Raw genomic sequence first — 17534 nt, 5'->3', positions numbered from 1 at the left:
GTTTCAGGGCCCAACATTAAATCTCCAAACCAAACAGAAAAGTTTAATTCCTACTGTATTAAGACATGTAAGTACAGTAAGCCTTCAAAAAGTATTATATACATAAAAATAAAAACAACTAAAATAAATAAGTGGGGAGACTATTCACATTTGACAAGTTATTATTTAAATAGTCAAAAGAAAACTGAAGAAAAATATACATTTGTCCTTATAATAAAAAATTTCTTAGATATTATTCTTACTTCAATTCCTGATGACTTTCTATGCATTCATAATGCTATCTATAAAAATGGTATTTTATTTCCACAAAGTCAAACAAGAATAATACCACAGTAAGAGAACATAAAAATCCCTACATATACATGTGAGATGGAATATTACAGACAGGTCCATGAGCTAGTAGTTCTTACACTTTGGGAAAAAATGACAATAAAAGTTATATGAAATTCAAATTTCAGTGTCTTTATACAAAGTTTTATAGGAACACAGCGATCCTCATTTGTTTACATTGTCTATGATTGCTTTCTCCCTATAACAGCAAAGGAGAAGAGTTGCAACACTGACTACAGGGCCCACAAAGCCTAAAATATTTACTATTTGGCCTTTCATAGTAAAAGTTTGTTGACTCCTGCTATACGGTATTTATAGGAAAGAATTACCCATAGAATGAAAGAATATGTTCGCAAATCATACATCTAGATAAAGGTCTAGTATTCAGAATATATAAAGAACTCTTTGTAACTTAACAACAAAAAAGATAACCCAATTTAAAAATGGACAAAGGATTTAAACAGTCTTTTCTACAAGAAGATACACAAATGGCCAATAAGCCCATGAAAAAAATGCTTAACATCTTTAGTCATTAGAGAAATGCAAATCAAAACCACAATGAGATGCCACTTCCTATCTCTAAGATGGTTACAATAAAAAAGAGCAGTGTTAAAGAACATGTTGAGAAATTAGAACCCTCATACATTGCTAGTCAGGTTGTCAAATGGACAGAATAACATAGGTTATTCTATAGCTGATGTAAAGTTTGGTAGTTTCTTAAAAAACTAAACACAAACTTATCATTTCACTCAGCAATTCTACTCCTAAGCATATACCCAAGAAAAGTAAAAACATGTACACACAAAAACTGGTATACAAATGTTCACAGTAGCATTATTCATAGTAGTCAACAAGCAGCAACAGCTCAAATGTCCATCAATGATGAGTGGATACACAAGGAATACTATCAGCCACAAAAAGCAATGAAATACTGATATATAATAGAACACAGATGAACCCTGGAAACCTGAAAGATGAAGGCAAAAGAAGCCAGACATAAAATGCCACATATTGTATAATTCTATTTATATGAAATACCTGGAATAGACAAATCCATAAAGACAGCAAGTAGGTTTATGGTTGCCAGGGAGGGGAGGGAAAGGGGTAGAAAGTGACTACTTAAGGGGGATGGGGCTTCTCTTTGGGGTGACAAAAACGTTCTGGAATTAGATAGTAGTGATAAATCTAAAACTTGATGAATATACTAAAAACCCCTGAAATGTACACCTTAAAAGGAAAGGACTAGACCTGTATATATCAGCATACAACTCTTAAAAAATTGCTGAGGCGAGGGGCACCTGGGTGGCTCAGTTGGTTGAGGGACCGACTTCAGCTCAGGTCATGATCTCACGGTTTGTGAGTTCGAGCCCCGCGTCGGGCTCGGTGCTGACAGCTTAGAGCCTGGAGCCTGCTTCGGATTCTGTGTCTCCCTCTCTCTCTGCCCCTCCCCCACTCATGCTCTATCTCTGTCTCAGAAATAAACATTAAAAAAAAAATTTTTTTTTAAATTGCTGAGGCGAAAAAATTGGTAAAAACATGAACAATTTGATACCATTTATGCTTTTTAAAAGTTACATGTTTGATGAAGATATATTACAGAAATGTATCTTTAACTTTTACCTACAAAGTTCTACCTTTTTTTTTATAAAGGGGGATACACACATACATTCCTCAGGTAATTAAAAATAATTAAAAATGACCAAAAAAGTAGATAGCTATCTAAACATGCCATTCATGGGATGCCTGGGTGGCTCAGTCGGTTGAGCGTCCAACTTGGGCTCGGGTCATGATCTCACGGTTTGTGGGTTTGAGCGCTTGTGTCGGGCTCTGTGCTGACAGCTCAGAGCCTGGGGCCTGCTTCAGATTCTGTGTCTCCTCCTCTCTCTGCCCCTCCCATGCTCATGCTCTGACTCTCAATAATAAATAAACTTCAAAAAAAAAAAATCTAAACAGGCCATTCACAAAAGAACTACAAATGACCAAAAAGCACATAAAAAGATGTTTATGAACCAGTAACTAAACAAATGCAGATGCAAACAAAATGAAGGGCCCAAGAGTCAACAAAACTCTCCAATTTTCAGTGAGTAGACACAGAAGATCCTCAGCATCCAAAAGAGATGCATTCTGAAGAGACTTGTACTATAGGTGAATAAAACCAAGAGAGGAGGGCCTCATCTCACTGTTGAGGGCCTACCACTCCTATGGAGTAAAGTTCCAGAGGATAAGACAGTGTCATGTTCATCTCTGTTTATTTTCTGAGCCTGGCAGTGTCAGTCTCAACAGATATTTGCTTACTAAATTATTTATAAGGATCTACTCTTCTTTTACTCTTTTCTTCCCTATTCTCTACTTCCACATCCCCCCACCCCAATTAGAATTCTCAAAGGAAACCACTTCAGTCCTAAGTTGATTAGATAACATTAAAAATCGTGTTTTCGGGGCGCCTGGGTGGCTTGGTCGGTTAAGCGTCCGACTTCAGCTCAGGTCATGATCTCACGGTCCGTGAGTTCGAGCCCCGCATCGGGCTCTGTGCTGACAGCTCAGAGCCTGGAGCCTGCTTCCGATTCTGTGTCTCCCTCTCTCTCTGACCCTCCCCCGCTCATGCTCTGTCTCTCTCTGTCTCAAAAATAAATAAACGTTAAAAAAAATTAAAAAAAAAAAAAAAATCGTGTTTTCCACACTTGGTCTCATTGTTAAACATACATATTCTAGGATACCACCCAACATCTACAGAATCTTATCTCCAGGGAAGGAGAGAATCTGTATGTTCAAGAACCACCCTGGGGTGCCTGGGGGGCTCAGTGCCCAGCTGGCTCAGTTAAGCTAAGCATCTGACTCTTGATTTCAGCTCAGGTCATGATCTCAGGTTTGTGAGATTAAGCCTCACATTGGGCTTTGCATTGACAGTGAGGAGCCTACTTAGGATTCTCTCTCTCTCAAAAAAACCACAACCAACCACCCTCAATGATTAATACAACCTGGCAAGTTTTGAAAACACTGTGCAGAAGAAAAATAAATTTCATCTATCCCTAGAGAATTCCAGTTAGTAAAAATGTATGGAATAGGAACTTCTGAATAGCAAATCTTCACTGCTCTGTGACCCTGGATGAGTTACTTACTTGCTAAAATCTTAGCTTCTTCACTAAGCTAAGAAAATGAGGATATGCTCTCTCCTGACAAAAGATTGTGAGAATAAAATTATATATACTGACATTTATTAAATATTAGTTTCTTTCCTTTTCTACTCTAAGAAATTATTCTTTAAGTCTACAAAGATTGAAATCTTTCTCTGGAAAAAAAAAGAAAATTCTTGATTAAAAATGTATGCCAATAAGACATTGCCATTATGAACTGAGCAATTCTCAGACTCTCTAAAAGAATTTTATCGCTTCGTACCAGATTTGTTAATAGCAAATGTTATTTAGAAGTTTTATCATCTAGTTCTACCACTTTCATTTTATGTTGCAACCAAATTAGTATTCATTCAGACTGATTCCTCTCTTGGATCTCTTATGAGGCAAAACCACGAAGAGAATCTCAAACATTCCACCTATAGAATGGAACGACTTTAAAAGTCTTTCCAAAAATTGTAAAAACATGCTACATATTACTTTCTCATACAGTGGCCAATTAGTATTAATAATAAACATAAAACTGTAACTGAGATCTCAATATTTGGGATAGCATATAGAGACTCCTCTGCAGCTAATCATCAGAAACTGATACTTCTGACAAACCTCACCAATGACCTTTTCAGTTTGACTATACAGAAAGGCTGACATGGTAGTGTAACATAATTTACTCTTGAATTACCATTACCTCTAATCATGTAGGAAATGAGTTGTTTGATTCATGAAACAAAAGATCTGTAGTAGGATCTTTGTATTTCAGAGAATTACTGCTGACACTAACAGCAAAAGTGGGACTGTTGACTTCTTCCTTCTCTCCGTGTCTGAATCATTAATAATTATCACACACTTTATAGAATTAAGGGTTTAGTTCCTCTGGTTCCTCAGCGAGGGAAAACACCTTAATATTTGAATGACCGACCTCTCCAGCTATATGAGATGCTCAACAGGTATTTGAAGAATAGAGTAATAACAGAATAAATACTCCTTGGTTCTCCTATAGCTCAAATTTGAACACTCACAAAATCCAAATTTGAAATAAACACACACATGGAAAATAAAGAAATAAATAGTTTTCTTAAATTATTTCTTATACCACATTGCAAAGTATTACCAGTTATGGGGATTTTTAGTATCTGGTGAACATAAGGGAGAATCATGTTAAGTTCAGGAAGAACATAACTCTGGTTTATATAATTTACACATTTCTATGCAATTTGTGATTTGTAGAAAAGGTAAGGAAGAAAAACAACAGAGGAAGTAATACTTACACACGAAGGTCTCTACATGAGTGCATAAGTCGCCACATTTAGGACAACGCAGCTGGTTTCCACCTTTCCCTGAACTCCCAGAGCCTGATTTTTTACTGCTTCCCTCACTTGCTGATTTCTAATGTTCATACAAGAGAAAAAAAGAATGTCAATTATTACTTTCAGGCAACCAATTTATAGGTAAGTTAAATATAAGCATGTTAGCTTGTAATTAATCTTATAATTTTTTTTTTTTTAACGTTTATTTATTTTTGAGACAGAGAGAGACAGAGCATGAACAGGGGAGGGGCAGAGAGAGAGGGAGACACAGAATCTGAAACAGGCTCCAGGCTCTGAGCTGTCAGCACAGAGCCCGACGCGGGGCTTGAACTCATGGACAGCGAGATTGTGACCTGAGCCCAAGTCGGCCGCTTAACGGACTGAGCCACCCAGGCGCCCCTATAATTTTTATAATTTCTATAGTGGAATTATTAGTATTATTTATAACTCTACTATTACTGGTATCAAAAGATCCATTTACCACAAAAACAAAACCAGTTCTGGTAAACACATGTATTTATCTGTATTCCTGCTTTACATGGTATGAGCCAGCATATATAATAAACAGCTTTCTTTCCATGACTCAATCAACACTAGGAAAAAAAGTTACTACAGGTAAAATACATTTCAGTGAAACTGTATCAGGAGCTACTATCATGACAAGTAGTGATTCATAACTTTCTTCAATCTCTAAAATGGGGATTTTCTCATCTCTAAAATGGGGATAATTTTACCTACTTTGGAGAGTCATTGTTAGGATTAAGTGTTGATATCAAAGCACCTAGCATTTTGTCTTATATATAACATTACCTCAAGTGTTAGTGAAATTCACATAATGAAAAAAACTGATAATAATTCCTTGATCCAATACAATCACTGATCATCTACTTGCTAGCTACAGAGTAGCCCAACATTAAGTTGTAGAGATATCCAAAATTTTTAGGTAGAGAATGAGGTGGGGTTTATACTATCATGAATTGTTAAGAGTTGTGAAAAAAGACGGCTATTCCTAATTTAATCCTACAGACTGCATAGATTTAATGAAGCTTCTTAATACTTTGGAGTGTTAGAAATTTTAGTTAATGCTAAGTGCAATACTTATATAACTAATTTATGGTTGAAACTAAAACACAAAATAAAATTACATAAAATTCTTCACCTGATTTTATATATTTCACATTTCCTACAGAAAACATATAAACCAATGGAATAGAGAAAACTATTATTACATTTAATTGTTTGAAGGAAGGAACTCAAAAAATATATATATATTCCAATAAAGGTAAGATACCTTATTTCCATCTCCAGAGCCATCTTTACTTATCCCATCTTTTGATGCAAAGTATGCTGGTGTTTCTGTAAAGGTTCTAAAGGGAGCTCTTCGTAGAATCTGAGTTTCAAAGGTCCCGAGCCTTCCTAAAACAGGTATATGAATGCGACCACAAGATATACCTAGAAATACAATGAGATTTATTAGTCTACACATCAAACATTAACATGCCTTCAGTAAATCCCCTGAAAACAAAAATTCCTTAAGTATAAAGGAGGTTGAAAAAACTGTAGTTTTCACAGAGGTAGTAACAAAATGGTAAATGGTGACACCATCAGAGGCAAAGCCCCTTTAAAAATAGGCTAGACCTGGGCCTCTGGTAAATAAAGATGTTTCTTTCTGGGCCTGTCCTTTGATAGTGAGGAAAGACCATTTGGGTTATTGCAATGAGTGGCTCTTTGAAAGTGTGAGAGATGAGCAGTTCAACATCTGCCTCATCTGTAGGGGAAAAAGGCCATTTACACCCTATATTCTAATTCTTCTTTTATTATTTCTATCAATGAGAATAAGCAATTGACATAAACACATGTGTTTTAATGAAACATTTCAATCCTATAAAAAATTTTAGTAAACACTAAAACCACTATCTTGCTTTCAAACATTTTAACCTTTACCATGTATTTTTTTAAATTTTTAATGTTTATTTATTTATTTATTTTGAGGGAAAAAGAGCGTGAGCAGGGGAGGGGCAGAGAAAGGAGAGAGAATCCCAAACAGGCTCCACACTGTCAGTGCAAAGCCTGATGTGGGGCTCAAACTCACAAAGTGTGAGATCATGACCTGAACTGAAATCAAGAGTTGGATGCTCAACTGAATGAGCCACCCAGGCGCCCCTTACCATATTTGAAGTTAAGATTATTAAAAAGGATATAGGTTAACCCCTGACTTATGTGGCAAACTTTTTCTGTAAAGCACCGGGATGGTAAATATTTTCAGCTTTCTGGGCCATCTAGTCTCAGTTCCAACTACTCTGTCTGTAACATGAAAACAAACAATATGTAAACAAATGGGTGTGGCCAGACTTGGTCCATCAAAGGATCACTGTTGGCTGAACCCTGGTTTTTTTTCTCATATAAATACAAAATAAACTCCTAAATAAACTATAGTCAATGGCAAAAGAGCCATAATGTAAGGCAGCATTTCCCAAGTTGGTCTTTAAAAGAGTGTTCCCTACACAAGAAAATCAAATGATCTTAGATCAAACAAAATTCCACAGATTCAGTACTGAATATTGTAGGGCTACTCAGAACCCTGCATAAGTTAACATACATTAGTGAATTATAATGAATCGCCAAAGAAGGAAGTTTCCCAGCAGTTTATCACAGCCATTAGGAGGTGATAACAAAAAGGGGGAAGGGGATTAAGTTAATACTTAAATAAATTTAAGAAACTGATTTTATCTCCCTCGTTTTGTTCCCTGCGAAATTTTCAACCCAGGCTTTAAATTCTTATTTCTTTACAAGTTAGGGCTTTTAAGAGATCATGCACATATGCATGTACTATATCCAAACACAAAAATTGGTTTAAAATTACATCCTTCTAACAACTCAAAAGCAATTGTTTAGTTATATAACTGACTGACTTTATTAACTCCAGTTTTCCAAAACATTTGTGTACACTGTTAGAACTAGTTTCTAACTAAAATAAAAACATCAAACTTAACAGGAAAGATACAAAGTTTCTCATCTCTACACGAATTCACAAACACTAAAAAATGAATAAGATTTATGACACTCTAGTCCCTAATCCATAGACTGTAAAATGCTGCTGAATGCTAATTAAACTAATTAGTGCTGATCAATTAATGCTTAATTAATGAATATCAATATTAAAATACATTTGATGTTTTTCTTCTAAGTAATGTTTTCAAAAGACATTTCAAACTTTCTCAAGCATAACATTTGCCATTTTTTTGCAGTAAATGATAGCTACTACTCTCATTAGCATGAGATTTAAAGTAGTTCATGAATTTTAAGCCAAACATTAATGATTTTCAAAGGACATAATATGATTAAACATAATATGGTTTAATACGTCAATCTAAAAAGCAAATCTAGAAAAGTAATGGGGGAAAGGGATAGATGAAATGAAGAATAGAGAAACTTGAGGTGCCTGGGTGGCCTCAGTCAGTTAAGCATCCAACTCTTTGGTCATGATCTCACAGTTTGTGAGATGCTCTGTCTCCCTCTCTCTCTCTGCCCATCCCCACTCACACCGTTTCTGTCTCTCTCTAAATAAAAAATACGAAATTTAATGGATGTTAAGGCTAGGTGATGGGTATTTGGGTGTCCCTTGTTCCATTTTGCATATGTTTCAAAACATCCACAAATTAAAATGAATGGTAGCATAATAAAATAATTTACTATAATCTATGTAACAAGTATAACTTTTTAATCAAAACATTACAACGTATTGGTTGTAATGCAAAAAAACTACAGTTACAAGCTTTATATCAGACTATGTACTTGGATGTTTAGAATAAAACTTAACCCTCAAGTATCACACACAGTGTATTAATTCCCATTTACAATAAAATACATCTTTTGGGGCGCCTGGGTGGCTCAGTCGGTTAAGCGTCCGACTTCAGCTCAGGTCACAATCTCCCCGGTCCATGGGTTTGAGCCCGCGTCGGGCTCTGGGCTGATGGCTTAGTGCCTGGAGCCTGCTTCAGATTCTGTGTCTCCCTCTCTCTCTGCCCCTCCCCCGTTCATGCTTTGTCTCTCTCTGTCTCAAAAATAAATAAACGTTAAAAAAAAAAATTAAAATACATCTTTTAAAATTGTGTTTAACAATTTATCAGAGCTAATATTATTAGAAAATAAGCTGAAAATAAATTATCTTCAAAAATTTAAGAGAAATAAAAATTACTAACAAGACTTTCAAAGTCTACTTATTCTGAATAGAAAGAAAAATAAGTCCTTCACTTAAATAACTTACCAAGTAACATATAAAACCAATGCAATCATACAGTTACCATAAAAAAATACTGTCTGAAAAACATGTTCATGTCATTTAAATTTCTAAATTTGAGAATTTCTTGGCTGGCTCTGATGCAGTTTTAACATTCTATACATAGCACGGATTGCAAGGGGTATTCCCTGGTTCTGACTCAGAAGGTTGCAGGTGGGATCCAATAATGCATTTCTTTTTTTTGTTTTGTTTATTTTTGAGAGAGGGAGAGCAAGAGCGAGAGACAGAGTGCACTGTGCACCAGCAGGGGAGGGGCAGAGACAGAGAGAGACAGACCAGAGAGCCAGAATCCAAAACAGGCTCCAGGCTCCGAGCTCTAAGCAGAGTTTAATGCCAGGCTCAAACTCACAAACTGTGAGATCATGAACTGAGCCAAAGTTGGACACTTAACTAACTGACTGAGCCATCTAGGTTGCCCCCAAGAATGCACTTCTTTTTTTTTTTTTAAAGCAGGATAAATTATTTTCTTTTAGCGGGGGCAGGGAAGCAGCAAAGGGAGAGGGAGGGGAAAAGAAAGAGAAAAAGAGACAGAGAGAGAGAGAGAAAGAGAGAGAGAGAGAATCTTAAGCAGGCTCCATGCTCAGTGAAGAGCCTGACACAGGGCTCAATCCCATGACCCTAGGAGCATGACTTGAGGCAAAATCAAGAGTCAGAAGCTCCATCCACCAAGCCACCCAGGTGCCCCCCACCCCCACCAAGAATGCATTTCTAACAAAATTCCAGGTTATACTGATGATGTTGGTCTGGGACCACACTTTTTAAGCTACTGTATTGAACAGTTTAAATAATTAGTCACTCACCAATCCTATAAAATCTTCACAGAAATCACTGTAACAACCTAATCAGGATTTTTAAATCCTTTTTATGCCATGAACCCCTTTGGGAGTCTGGTGAAGGGTACAGATGGACCCCTTCTCAGAATGTTTATAAATGTATAGAATAAAATACATAACAAAGGAAACCAACTGTATTGAAGTGGTTATCAAAATATTTTTAAAATATGCTTCTTGCCAACATCATACTTAATTGGTGGAAAATGGACAGCTTTTCCTCTGAGGTCAGGGGGAAGATAAGGATGTCCACTCTCACCACTTTTATTTAACATAGTACTAGAAGTCCTAGCCACAGCAATTAGACAAAATAAAGAAAAAAAGGCATCCATGTTGGTAAAAAAGAAGTAAAACTCTACTTGTAGATGACATGTATAGTACATGTAGAAAACCCCAAAGATTCCACTGTAAAACTACCAGAACTGATAAATGAATTCAGTAAAGTCACAGGATACAAAGCAATGTACAGAAATCTGTTGCATTCCATATACACCAAAAAAATGAAACAGGAAGAGAAATTAAGGAAACAATCCCATTTACAATTGCACCATAAACAATAAAATATCTAGGAATAAACTTAACTAAAGAGGTGAAAGAAAGACCTGTATGCTGAAAACTATAAAACGCTGATGAAAGAAATTCAAGACGATGCAAAGATATGGAAAGACATTCCATGTTCATGGGCTGGAAGACAAATATTATTAAAATGTCCATACTATCCAAAGCAATCTACAGATTTAATGCAATCCCTATCAAAATACCAACAGCATTTTTCAAGTAACTAGAACAAACAATCCTAAAATTTGTATGAAACCACCGAAGACCTCAAATACCTAAAGCAATCTTTAAAAAGAAAACTGGAAAGATCTCAATTCCAGACTTCAAGTTATATTACAAAGCCGCAGTAATTAAAACAGTATGGTATGGGCATAAAAATAGACACATAGGTCAATAAAACAGAAAGAAAAACCTAGAAATAAACCCAAAATTATATGGTCAATTAATCTTCAACAAAGCAGGAATGAATACACAATGGGAAAAAGTCTCTTCAACTGTCAACATCCCAAAAGGTGTTGGGAAAACTGGACAGCCACATGCAAAAGAATGAAACTGGATCACTTTCTTTCACCACACAGAAAAATAAACTCAAAATGGATTAAAGACCTAAATGTGAAACCTGAAATCATAAAAAAATCCTTGAAGACAGCACAAGCAGTAATTTCTCAGACATCAGCCATAGCAATATTTTTCTAGATAGGTCTCCTGAGGCAAGAAAAACAAAAGCAAAAAATAAACTATTGGGTCTACAACAAAATAAAAAGTTTCTGCACAACAAAGGAAACAGTCAATGGCAACCCACTGAATGGGAGACAACATTTGCAAATGATATATCCAATAAAGGGTTAGTATCCAAAATATATAAAGAACTGATACAACTAAACACCCAAAAACCAATCCAATTAAAAAATGGGCAGAAGACTTGAACAGACATTTCTCCAAAGAAGACATCCAGATGACCAACAGGCAAATGCTAAGATGTTCAACATCACTCATCTCTAGGAAAATACAGATCAAAACTACATTGAGATATCACCTCACACCTGTCAGATTAGCTAAAATCAACAACATAAAAAACAACAAGCATTGGCAAGGATGTGGAACAAAAGGAACCCTATTGCATTGTTCATGGGAATGCAAGCTAGTGCTGCTACTGTGGAAAATAGTATGATGTTCCCCACAACATTAAAAATAGAACTACCCTATGATCCAGTACCCAGTACTACTGGGTATTTACCCAAATAATACAAAGTCACTAATTCAAAAGGATACACCCCTATGTTCATTGCAATATTATTTACCAAACTATGGGAGCAGTCCAAGTGTTTATCGATAGATGAATGCATAAAGAAGAGATGACACACACATACACATCACTCATTCAACCATAAAAAAGAATGAAATCTTGACATTTGCAAAGACATGGATAGAACTAGAAAATATTAGGGCACCAGGTGGCTCAGTGGGTTAAGCATCTGACTCTTGATTTTGGCTCAGGTCATGATCTCATGGCTTGAGCCCTGTATCGGGCTCTGTGTTTACAGCACAGAGCCTGCTTGGGATTCTCTCTCCTTCTCTCCCTGCCCCTTGCCCTCTTGCTCACTCACTCGCTCTCTCTCTCAAAATAAATGTAAAAACAAACAAAAAAAAAAAAACAAAAAAAAAAAACAAAAAAAAAAACCCCCAAAAAAACAACTAGAGAGTATTAAGCTAAGCAAAATAAGTCAGTCAGATCACACCATATGATTTCACTCATGTGTGGAATTTAAGAAACAAATGAGCAAAGGAAAAAGAAAGAGAGAGAGAGAAACAAAGAAACAGACTCTTAAATACAGAGAACAAAACTGATGGTTACTAGAGAGGAGGTGGGTGAGAGGATTGGTGAAATAGGTGTTGGGGGTTAAAGAGTACACTTATGATGGGAAAAAATAATAAAATTAAAAATAAAATAAAATATGCTTTTTAATTAACATAATTAAATAAGATTTAAAAGCTTTTTAAATAACTACCATGATTTCAAAGTAGTAAAAAGTATAAACGATTTTTTGAGATATGAACAACTGTAGCATGACACAAAAATATTTGTGATTTTGATTGGTAACAAATTCATAGATACTGCTAATACTACTGTGGGTTGTTGCCTACGTTCAAAATTGAAGGAAATGCTACATTTCAGTTAGTGATTAGTGAAAATAAAGTTACAGGAACTTCTGAATTCTATCCCTGGACACTCTGGAGGCCTGTGAATTTCAGGTGAAGAAGCCCTACAAAAGCCAAAAAGGGAAGTATTTCTGAAAAGTATATTTCGAAAGAATACTTGGCAGCAACAAGAGAAGATAGTTAAAAGCTAAACCATTTACAAAGCTTTTGTCATACGGATAAAACTTTGAGTTTTAGATCTGCTTTAAAAAGAAACAGCAGAATAAGGTACCTTGATTTTAGAGCTATTAAGAACTAGCAGAGTAATTTATGCAACTTTTAAATATTTGAATTTCTATATTCAATCTTAAACCAAGCTTTCTCTAAAAACATAAATGATTCAGCTTAAAAGATAAACTAATCTTTAAATTTTAGAAACTAATGAAAATTTTTAAATTATCATCTCTCTCTAGTGACAATATTTAAGTGTATAACAATTGATGAAATGGCAAATCAAGTTAAATGCTTGCTTAACCACCTAGCCTCTAAAGACCTCTAACAAAAATTGGAAAAAAATTTCTACAAAAACAAACAATGCCAATCAACTTAGTAGATGCTTACTGCTTTTATTAGTCTTAAAAATTCAATTTATGCCCGTTATTGTTTCCTGAATTCTGAATACTTCTTAATAAAGAAAAATACCATCATTCCTATAATAGCTTTCCTCAAGTTTAAAAATGTTTCATGGGTTTTCAGCAAGGCTAGTCTGCTGGTGTGAAGAGGAATATGCCAAGAAAAGAGAAACGTTTATCAAGAAATAGTTTGCGATTCCAGAAATAAAGATTCTCTAACATTTATTCTAATTTGTATTGTATTTAAATAACGAGACTTAAAATCTAGCTAAAACCTGTTAAGATAGGCACATTATGCAACTATCATGAAAATTATGATGGGCACCAACATGTTTGAGCATCTTCACATTTACACCCTCATGAGGTGACACCCTTTCACTGGACATGAACTTAAAGTAGCCAAAAATCAAGGGAATTACAGGTGATTCCACAATTGTCACAGCCAAATTCAGACCAAGTACTGTCATTCAGAGTTTCGTTAATGGAATCAAGCATTCCTGAATGCACATATTTAGAATGTTAATTGTTCTGTATGCAAAGCACATTTAAAATACGTATGTATTTACACATATGTACAAAAATAGATAACAAATTGAAAAATACCAGCAATTTGGGTAGAAAAAAAATATTTAAAATTTCTCCTTTACTACAAGTTTCACTCAAAGAGCATAGTGTGAAAAAACACATTAAATAGGATACACATAGCCCACCAGGAAAAGAAAACAGTTCCAGTATCTAATATGACAATTTACCAAATTTTTCTTCAAACTACCATTTAAAATTTTTATTTATGGGGGCCTGGGTGGCTCAGTCAGTTAAGTGTCTGACTTTGGCTAAGGTCATGCTCTCATGGTTCGTGAGTTCAAGCCCCACATCAGGCTCTCTGCTGTCAGAGCAGAGCCCACTTAGGATCCTGTTTCTCTCCCTCTCTGCCCCTCCCCTGAGCGTGCTCGTGCTCCCTCTCTCTCAAAATAAATAAACATTTAAAAAAAGATTCTGTATTTTAAAAAAGAAAAAATAAAAATTTTATTTTTTTAAAAAATGTTTATTTTTGAGAGAGACTGCACATGAGCAAGCGGAGAAGGGGCAGAGAGAGAGGTAAAGAGAGAATCCCAAGCAGGTTCCAAGCTGTCAGGGCTTCAGCACAGAGTCCAACTCAGGGCTCCATCTCAAGATCATGACCTAAGCCAAAATCAAGAGTTGTACGCTTAAGGGACTGAGCCACCCAGGGGCCATCCATTTAAAAATGTTAAAGTCTAACATGACAAACAGAGATAGAGAATAGCATTATATTTCAAGAGAGCTCTGAAATCTTTTTATTCTTACTTCATTGTATAATTTCTTGTTGAGACTATTTTGATTAAATTTTTTGTTTATGGATAGTTTTGAAATTCTTAACTTTATGTTTATAAGAATAATAAACTAACTGAAGTTCAATTCTGATTTTTCTCTTTTGCCCCTTTTCCTCTTTTCAAGAATCCTAAACAAAAATAACTTTTCCGGAGTTTTTTAAGTCCTTAAAAAAAATCTCTATATTGAAGACTAGTGTATAATCTTAGAGTTTCTACTACGGAAAAGAAACATTTTGTGTAATGAAGCCTTAGGAAAGTCTTAAATTGATGTGAAAACCAAGCTGTTTGACTGTCATGTAAAAATATTAACTTCTATAATGATATGAGGTTATGTCCCATATTTTAAGCTTAATTTACTCCTTTACAGTAAAAATGGTTTAATCACTTCTGAAAACTTATGGCAAACTTATAGTAACAAATAATAATACCTAAATAAGCCATTAATTTGTGTTGCTTCACCTAATGAGTCATTAAAATTTTAAAGCAGTGGTTGTTTTGAAAAGAAAAAAAAAATCACCACGCACCGCCTATGATTCATAGTTTTACCGGAAAATTGATTGAAACAGATGAAGAACTTTGTCAAAGAAGCCTTCTCTGCCCAAAGAGAACACACACCTTTTACCCAACTCCTAGAAATGATATTATTCTTTGTGAGCTCCAGTAGATTTACACTTGCAGTTGAGGACTTATTCACTCTATCTCCAGCACCAAAACAGGGCCCAGCCTCAAAAAAAGACGCCAAATAAGTGAATTTCAATGTCACTTTCACATGTTTCCAACTCAAATTCCTGGAGTTCAGGTTTAACAATGTCTTGAGACTAAATTCACTCCTTTACATTTAAGTATCACTTTATAAATGCTTCTGCCCACATTACTTCATTTCATCCCTCTTTGTGAAATAAACTGTCGAAAGAGATACCTTAAGTATACGGTAGGAGCTTTTATAATTAACCTAAAATACAGGAAAGGGGGGCCTTTTTAATTTATTTAGTTGACAAGTCAAAATAAAATAACAGAATCCAGCCTGTAGTCTGACACTCATAGATTTGGGGGAAGAGGAAAATGGTTTCTGTTCCGGAATCCCTTGACTGGTATGACACTCTTTCACAGCTCCTGATAAACAAAGTAAAGGGTTAGCCTTAAAACTATCTCAGTCAAGTTGGGAAAACCGGCAAACGACCAACCGAGACACTGAAGTACTTCAAAAACAACTTCTACGAGAATTTCTCCACCCCGGCCGCTTCCCTGCGGGCCGCGAGGTTTTCCCGGCTCCGGGAGGGCCATGAGCCCCGCTTATGCCCCGGTGGAAGCGGCCGCACAATGACAGTGACACCGTGGGTCTCGCGCGGCCTGCGTCTGGGACAGCTGGCTCGGCGCCCTGAAGGGGGGCTTCAACAGTAGCAGCCCCTCCCCCGGGCCCTTCCGGGAACCCCCGACAGGCCGGAAAGGAACCCGACCGGGCTCCGGAGGAAAAGCCGAAGGTAGGGAAGGCGGCAGTGCCCGGCGGACCTGAGTAGGGTGTGGGGCACTTTTTAACGGAAGGAGCATTTTGTGCCTCTTCCAGGCTTTCTGCTAAGTGACCACATTCCGGCTCCAAAGTCAAGAGGCCTGAACGCGCGCGGGCGGGCGAACAGAAGAGGTCTACTTCAAATTTGAGAAACAGATGCTCCAGAGGTTGGCAGAACCCCATCCTAAAGTGGGGGAGGGGGGTGCCAGGAGAAATCCCATCACACCCTCAAGGCAGGGTAGACCTCTTGCCCTCCCCGGGATCCCCACCCCCGGCCGGTACACTCCTGGGCCATTGGCTCACGTGAGGGACTACTTCGTTACCTCTCTGCGCGGAGGCGAGCGAGGAGGTGATGAGCCGCGCGGCGGCGGCGCCGCAACTACAAGCGCCGCAGCCGGACATCTCCGCTGGGCCTAGGCTGGGGCTTTGCCCCCTGCTGCCCTCCGGTCTCAGCGGCCCGACTCCTATTCGCAGGGCGCGCTGACTTGGCTCCGGACCTTCCCGCCGGCCCCTAGACTCCGTGCAGAGTTCACCGCCCGGGAGCCAGGCCTTCGCGCTCTCGGTGCCCGACTGCCGTCTACTCTGTAGACACTTAGCCCCCCTCCCTCCCTCCCCCTCCTTCTCTTACCCTCACCCCCTCCGCCTACCGAGCCCGGGGAGCGTGCGCGCGCCTGCGTCCTAGGCCTAGGGAGGGGGTGTGGGCGCGCTCTGCGTATACGTGGGTGATACGCCGAAGAGCGGAGAGGGGAGGGGGGCGGTAACCTGGGCGCCAATGAGCACGCTACGGCGTACGGCCGACCCCCACTGGGATAACTACAATTCCCGACATGCAATGCTTCCGGAAGCCCCTTATCCTATCATCGAAAAGTGCTACAGATGCGGGGAGATGCGTGCCGGGAGTTGTAGTCCCAACTCCTGGCAACTTTCGGTTTGTGGTGAGGAAGGTCATAATGAGACCTGTTGGTGGCTTAGTTGGCCGCCGGACTCTTTAAAATCCTTTGGCTGCTGCTGGACGCTTCAAATTGAATAAGTTTCTTCCACCGGCGATTCCACATCTTCTGTACCTTATCTTCTTAGTTTCCTCACTTACAACGTGGAAGAGGTATTTTTACCTAGTTCCCCGAACAAGAGCTGTTGGCAGACAGCTCTCTTTCCTTGTTCTCTCAAACCAAGTGGTAACTCTTCCAGCTGTTATTAGTCCCTGGATGCTTAGTGATCCTTTGTCGGTTCCCTTAAGGACTTAAGCTGATCACACCCTAGTAAATAGTTTTCTATTAACCTTTGAGCGTCTGCAAGGCTGATTCCTCTCCGGACAGCTAAAGCAGGTGTACAAGGTGGAGGATGGTGACAAATGAATCTGACTCTACATTTTGGTTGGCACCAGATATTTACTTTGTAAGATTTTGTGAATATTTGCTAAGATTTTTGGCAACTCCAAAGCTCAGGAA

At 37.7% G+C, this 17534-nt stretch overlaps 1 protein-coding gene across 2 annotated transcripts in view; it reads right to left on the bottom strand.

Moving 5' to 3' along the window:
- The window catches only part of CLPX (caseinolytic mitochondrial matrix peptidase chaperone subunit X), a 40394-nt gene extending 23699 nt beyond the window's left edge, over positions 1–16695 (bottom strand). The window contains exons 1-3 of one of the 2 annotated variants that reach the window (XM_060618258.3): positions 16410–16695; positions 6060–6220; positions 4730–4847 (exon numbers count right to left, since the gene is read on the bottom strand). In XM_060618258.3, coding sequence (XP_060474241.1) covers positions 4730–4847; positions 6060–6220; positions 16410–16488 — 358 coding nt within the window. In that variant the 5' untranslated portion in view covers positions 16489–16695. Of the gene's footprint in view, positions 1–4729; positions 4848–6059; positions 6221–15763; positions 16047–16409 lie in introns of those variants that run through there. The other variant, XM_060618256.3, reaches the window with a different exon arrangement.
- Positions 16696–17534: the final 839 nt, after the last annotated feature.

This window comes from Panthera onca, chromosome B3 (assembly GCF_046562875.1).
Source record: "Panthera onca isolate mPanOnc1 chromosome B3, mPanOnc1 haplotype 2, whole genome shotgun sequence".
Taxonomy (NCBI): domain Eukaryota; kingdom Metazoa; phylum Chordata; class Mammalia; order Carnivora; family Felidae; genus Panthera; species Panthera onca.
The sequence above is the reverse complement of the archived record's forward strand: the minus strand, read 5'-3'. Positions and strand labels throughout refer to the sequence as shown.